Consider the following 5831-nt stretch of genomic DNA (forward strand, 5'->3'; position numbering starts at 1 on the left):
GCGTGCTAAATCCAAGGTACTTAGGACCATTTGAGATTCTCGATAGAATTGGTCCGACAGCTTACAGGTACCGACTACTTAGGGAATTCAATAAATTTCACTCTACCCTCCCATGTCTATAAATTTGAAAAAGTGTTTATCCGACGAAACTCTTATTATCACACTCAATTAGGTCGATGTAAGTGAAAGCCTCGTCTTGGTAAAGAAATCTGTAGAAATCCAGTTCAGTGAAAGAAACCCTTGGAAACCCTAGCCAGTGGAGTCCAACGAACGAAAATGAAACCGTACCTCGGGGTGAAAGTCTACGAAAGCATATAACGAGGACTTGATCCCCCTATAGATTGGGTGGATCAAATGGAACATGAGAATCTGTACCTTTCACCTCATCCATGTATATTCCTTAGAACTAAATTTCCGGATGAAATTCCCTTTAACCGGGGGGGGGGGGGGGGATGATGTGACAACCCGAAATTTCTATCTTGTACATCCATTCAATTCAATCAAAGTAAGACTCGTATCTGTTATCTTTTAGCATTGTTTAGGGTCTGTTTGAGTGTTCTAAGTCTAGTGCATTCAAGGTTTGGGTTTAGGGAAGAGTTATCTTAAGTTCATAGCAAAGCATTCAGGCCAAACACTCCTTCAAGAGGAGTGTACAGCTGTACACATGGGTGTACGACCGTACACCCTTCATGGCCGTGAACTCATACCCTTAAGAATGATTTCTGTCAGTTTTCTTCATTTCCTCACATTTCCAACTTTTCACCCTTATCTTCGAGATTGTAAGTATTCCTTCCATTGATTAGTTGATACATGTCTTTAACTAGTGAAGATCCATGTTTTCATCCGTGAAACTTCCTCTTTTGGTTAGATCTTCAAGTTTCACCAAGAACACCTACTAGTTCTTGGGTCGTGAATTCTTTAGAAGCCTTCAAAAGTGTGAGTATCTCTTCTATCTTCTATTAGAGCTTAAGAAACACTTGATTCCTAGCCTAAATCATCATCCAATGCATGAACATCAAGGGTGTACGGCCGTACACACCTCATGTGGCCGTAAACCATTGTTTCATAATTAGGCCTCAAACTCATCTCATGTCCCAACATAGGATCATGAACACTTAGTGGATGCTAGTTCGAGCCATAAAACACCTCTTTTGCACTTCTTTCCATGAGTGTACAACCGTACACCCCATGACCATACACCCACGTGGTCGTACACCACATAGACCGTGTACACCTTAGTTGTACACACTCTTGTGTGGCCGAAAACCCATTTGATACAATCAAATGTGATTGTAACACATCAATATAAGTGTTTCTTAGTCCCTAGGATTGTTTCCCTTCATGATTAGTTGTTATATACACTAATTATATAGATATATGTGTCATTATATGCTTAATAGGATCCGTTTGTGCTCAAGACTTCCCTTGGCATACCCATCATTTCATATCACATCCTCAAGAAAATCATCCTCCTAAGGTGAGTTCATACCCCTACAATCAATCTTTTAACTATTTTAAATGCTTTTTAGGTGGGGGGGGGGGGACAAGTTTAACACAATTATAAATTGTGTTAGTATAAACATTTGTACACTGTTAATATTTCAAACTGTCATAAACTACTTTTAAACATTGATAAACTCTTTTAAAATCTTTAAAACTCTCTTATTTCCAAAACAATATTCATGCATATATTAGTGTATAAACATACTTTAGTGGACTTAGGACTAGTGTTTTTTTTTTAAAGAGCCAAAGCTCAGCAAACTTTATTAAAAAGAATAAAAGAATACAACATCAAAAAGTCAAACAAAATACAATATTAACCAACCTATCCATAACCAACTACCAAACCACTTTCTAATAACTAGAAATAAACACCCACAAACCCAATAATCCCTAAAATCCTTAAAGGTAGCCCAAAGACTAATTGAAAGAGGGAAAAAAGGTAACTTCACCCCCTTGCACCACCAAAAACCCCAAAAAACATAATATCCAAAGCAAGGGGTAAGGCCCTTAAAAAACCCTCAGTCCATAAGCTAACCATTAAGAAAAAACCCCACAATCCCATAACCTACATAACACAATACACAAAATAAGACCAATAAAAGATAACACAAATAAACATCTCAAAAAAGTAATAACAAAAAAACCCCCACGAAATAGCCCTTCCCGAATCTTCTGTCCCTTTCCCTATTATCCGTCCTCCTCATAGTCTTCACCAAGGAATCCTTCAACTTCTTGCAGCTATTGCCCAACACCATCCATTGCACCTCCATTCTGCACCATAAACACAAAACGAAACACAACAAAATAACACCAAACCACCAGCAAATCAGATTAAGTTTCATACTAGACATGGCATCAATCACATGTCTAGGATTCTCTCTTTGGGTAATCTCAATTAAGATCATATCCAAACAGAAAATCCCATACGTACAGGTCACATGATTTGAGAGTAAACTCTCCAACCAGTAGCATATTCCGTCAATTCCTTTGTTTAAACACTTATTCCATAAATACCCCCACCTAATTCCAGCAATAAGATCACCTTCATTAAACTTTCTCCACTACCAATCCCAAAACCAAAACCCATCAATCAACAATTTGGCAAACCAGAAAATGACATCCATTACTTAACTTTCTCCATTCCAGAAATACCCCAGGTCATATAAATCTTATTATTGACCATTTTAGCCCTTTTCCTCAAACCCAACAGCTTTAACCAAATTTCATTTTCAATACAAGCAATCACCTCCTCAACCGAATTTCTTCTAGAACTAAAAAGTCTAGAGTTTCTCTCCCTCCAAATATGAGCAACACAGCTAGCAAACACACATTTAATAATCAAATTCTCAACAAACTTCAAATTAAGCAAGCTGCATAACTTTAATATCAAATCATTCCAATCATCCGCCAACAAATTAATACCTACCTTATTGCAGAAATGCCTCCAAATACTGATGGTATAATCACAATTAAAGAACAAATGATTATGAGAATCAGACATAATTTCACAGAACGGACACACTAAGTTACCAGCCACTTACCATCCTCTAACACGATCCTGCGTTTTCAATCTATTCAAAATAGCCATCCACAAAATAAACGAATTGCGAGGAATGCAATTACCATACCAAACAATATCATGCCAAGGAACTTTGTCTCCAAAGTTATTTATATCACACCACACCTGTTTACATGAAATTTTTTTACACGTACCCTTCTTATCCCTCCAACCTGCAACATCGCTCATATTAGAATCAATACAAAACATGGGAGCTTCTTTCAATCCAGGGAATTTATTAACCCATTCAACCGGCTAGGAATAAGTATCATAGTCTAGAACATCACTGACCAAAGAAGAATCATTAAGCCCATTGTTAACCCAATCTCTTCTAGATATAATTGCACAAAGAATACCAATTGGGTGCCACCAATCATGCCATAAAGACGTGTTCCTCCCATTTCCCACACACGAAACAACATGAGGCCTAACAATTTTCCTCACCTCCAAAAACCTCTTCCACGTCCAGCTCATACTCTTTTTCTGCAAAATATCCCAAAAATTTCTGCTACCTATATAATTGATTCTCACCCACTGCACTCATAGGGAATTTTTGTTATTAATCACATTCCATACATGTTTAGCAAGCAAAGCATCATTCCATCTCCTTCAATTCTTGATTCCCAGACCACCATACTCCTTAGGCTTACAAATATCATGCCACTTGACTTTATCTTTCCCTTTGACTATCTTACCATTAGCCCATAAGAAACTTCTGCACATCTTTTCAATCTCATTAATAGTAGCAATGGGAATTTCAAAGATCGAAGCCCAATAAACATGAACGGATGTTAAAACAGAGTTAATGAGTTGGAACCTGCCAGCAAACGATAAAGTCTTACTTTTCCAATTGAATATCAATTTTTATGGTGCATTTAGGAACTCCCTTCTTTTTTTTATACCCCACCATCAGCTCCTGAGCAAGGAGAATATTATCCAAAATAGATCTTCCAGGAATGAAAGCTGACTGATTTTTGCTAACAATATCACCCAAACAATTTCTGATCCTGTTCACTATAATCTTACTGATACACTTATAAAAAGTATTACAACAAGCTATAGGCCGGAAATCAGAAACTTTCCTCGGAACCTCCACTTTAGGAACCAGAACTATTCACGTAGCATTGATCCCCTTCAACAATTTACCAGACCAAAAGAATTCCCTTACAGCCTTACACACCTCCGGCCCAACGATATTCCAAGAACTTTTAAATTTTTTTGAGGAATACCCATCAGGGCCAGGGGCACGATTGTCATCTATATCAAACATCGCAGCTTTGATTTCTTCATCAGTAACCACTCTAATCATATTAACAGCCACCCTTCTATCCAATTTTTTATGAAAAAAATCATCATTTTATCCCGATAACTCAGTAACATCTTTACAACCCAAAAACTTAGTAAAATGAGAAACAAACTTATCCTTCATAGCCTTCCCACTAACCCATCTGCCATCTTCATCTAGAACCATCTGAATACGATTGATATTACCCTACTCTTCATAATTCTATGAAAAATCTTAGAATTATTGTCCCCTTCCTGTAACCATTTAATCTTAGCACGCTGAGCAAGAAGTTTTTCTTCATCATCACAAGCAACATTAAAATCAAAGAGAATATTAACATGCTCTTCCCTAATCTTGCAATCAAAAGGATTAATATCAATTTCATGCTGTTTACATTCCAACTCTCTTCAACTGTTGAATTCTTTTCCCAGCACCCCAATGCTTATTACACAACTCCCTACAATGTTTTTTAAGAATCTTCAACTTTTGACACACTTTGAACATAAAGAATCCATCAATATTAATATCCCAAACTTCCTTAAGCACAGGTAAAAACTCCTCCTTCTCAGCAATAAAATTAGCAAATCTAAAAGAAGGTTTCCATTTCACTTTACCAACAGGTAAATTTAAGATAGCAGGACAATGATCTGAATTTCTATACGGTTTAAAAACAGCATGGGCTAATGGATGATCCGAAAGAAATTTCAAATTGACCATAACTCTATCAAGTTTCTTCAAAAGACCCTTATTCCCAGCAGGGGTTTTGTTCCAAGTAAACTGAAACCCATAAGAATTCAGGTCCTCAACTTCAATAAAATTTAAACAATCAACAAAATCTTCAACTCCTTTGGGTGTTTTAGAACAGCCTTTAGAATATTCCGATGGCCTTAAAGCAACATTAAAATCACCTAATAAACCCCAAGCTTCCTTCTTAACAACTAAGCTATGTTTCTTCAAATTATCCCATAGCAATCTTCTTTCAAGATAATTCAATGCAACATATATAAAAGACAAATACATGCCAAAATCAGAATCACAAGATTTAACATAACAGTGGATAACCTGCTTGGATTGAGAAATCATCATCACATCATAAAGTCTAGGATTCCACCCCACTATAATTCTGGCCTCACAACTATTATTATTAGAAACCCAATCCCACTGACCAAAAGTCTTAACACAAACATTTTTGAGACTTAGGACTAGTGTTAATAACCTTGATTCCTGTTCCTGGTTTGGTTGTGGGCTTAGGGTAGGATTCACTAGTCTGAGTGTTGATTAAAATACGATTACATGCCAAATGCATACATGAATATTACAGCTTACTTTCAAGTTATTCAAGTCAGATACGAAACAAACATACTAGTAAACTATAATATGTATAGTTTAGAGGACATATACATATAGAAGTATAGAGAAGAGAACATATACATATACATATATAAGTACATAGAAGAGTGTATACATATACATATACATATACAT

At 36.4% G+C, this 5831-nt stretch overlaps 1 protein-coding gene across 1 annotated transcript; it reads right to left on the reverse strand.

Moving 5' to 3' along the window:
- Nucleotides 1–2033: 2033 nt before the first annotated feature.
- LOC145099346 (uncharacterized) lies at nt 2034–5429 on the reverse strand. Its single transcript, XM_079036933.1, has 12 exons — nt 4741–5429; nt 4608–4694; nt 4291–4383; nt 3964–4068; nt 3712–3878; nt 3353–3573; nt 3188–3234; nt 3045–3061; nt 2930–2954; nt 2684–2819; nt 2435–2564; nt 2034–2068 (listed from the first exon to the last, which is right to left on the reverse strand). Exons 1-12 carry the CDS (start codon nt 5427–5429, stop codon nt 2034–2036), a joined length of 1752 nt encoding a protein of 583 aa, XP_078893059.1.
- Between the last annotated feature and the right edge of the window lie 402 nt (nt 5430–5831).

Source organism: Lactuca serriola, chromosome 4 (genome assembly GCF_051521515.1).
Source record: "Lactuca serriola cultivar US96UC23 chromosome 4, Lser_US96UC23_V15, whole genome shotgun sequence".
NCBI classification, from domain to species: domain Eukaryota; kingdom Viridiplantae; phylum Streptophyta; class Magnoliopsida; order Asterales; family Asteraceae; genus Lactuca; species Lactuca serriola.

What these genes read in the sequence shown, in the direction of transcription:
- LOC145099346 (XM_079036933.1), bottom strand. Translation starts at nt 5,429, where the DNA reads ATGATTTCTCAATCCAAGCAGGTTATCCACTGTTATGTTAAATCTTGT. An exon ending in GCTCAGGAGCTGATGGTGGG is followed by an intron (nt 3,879 to 3,963) that starts GTATAAAAAAAA and finishes GTTTGCTGGCAG; the next exon opens with GTTCCAACTCATTAACTCTG. An exon ending in GGCTTAATGATTCTTCTTTG is followed by an intron (nt 3,235 to 3,352) that starts GTCAGTGATGTT and finishes GCGATGTTGCAG; the next exon opens with GTTGGAGGGATAAGAAGGGT.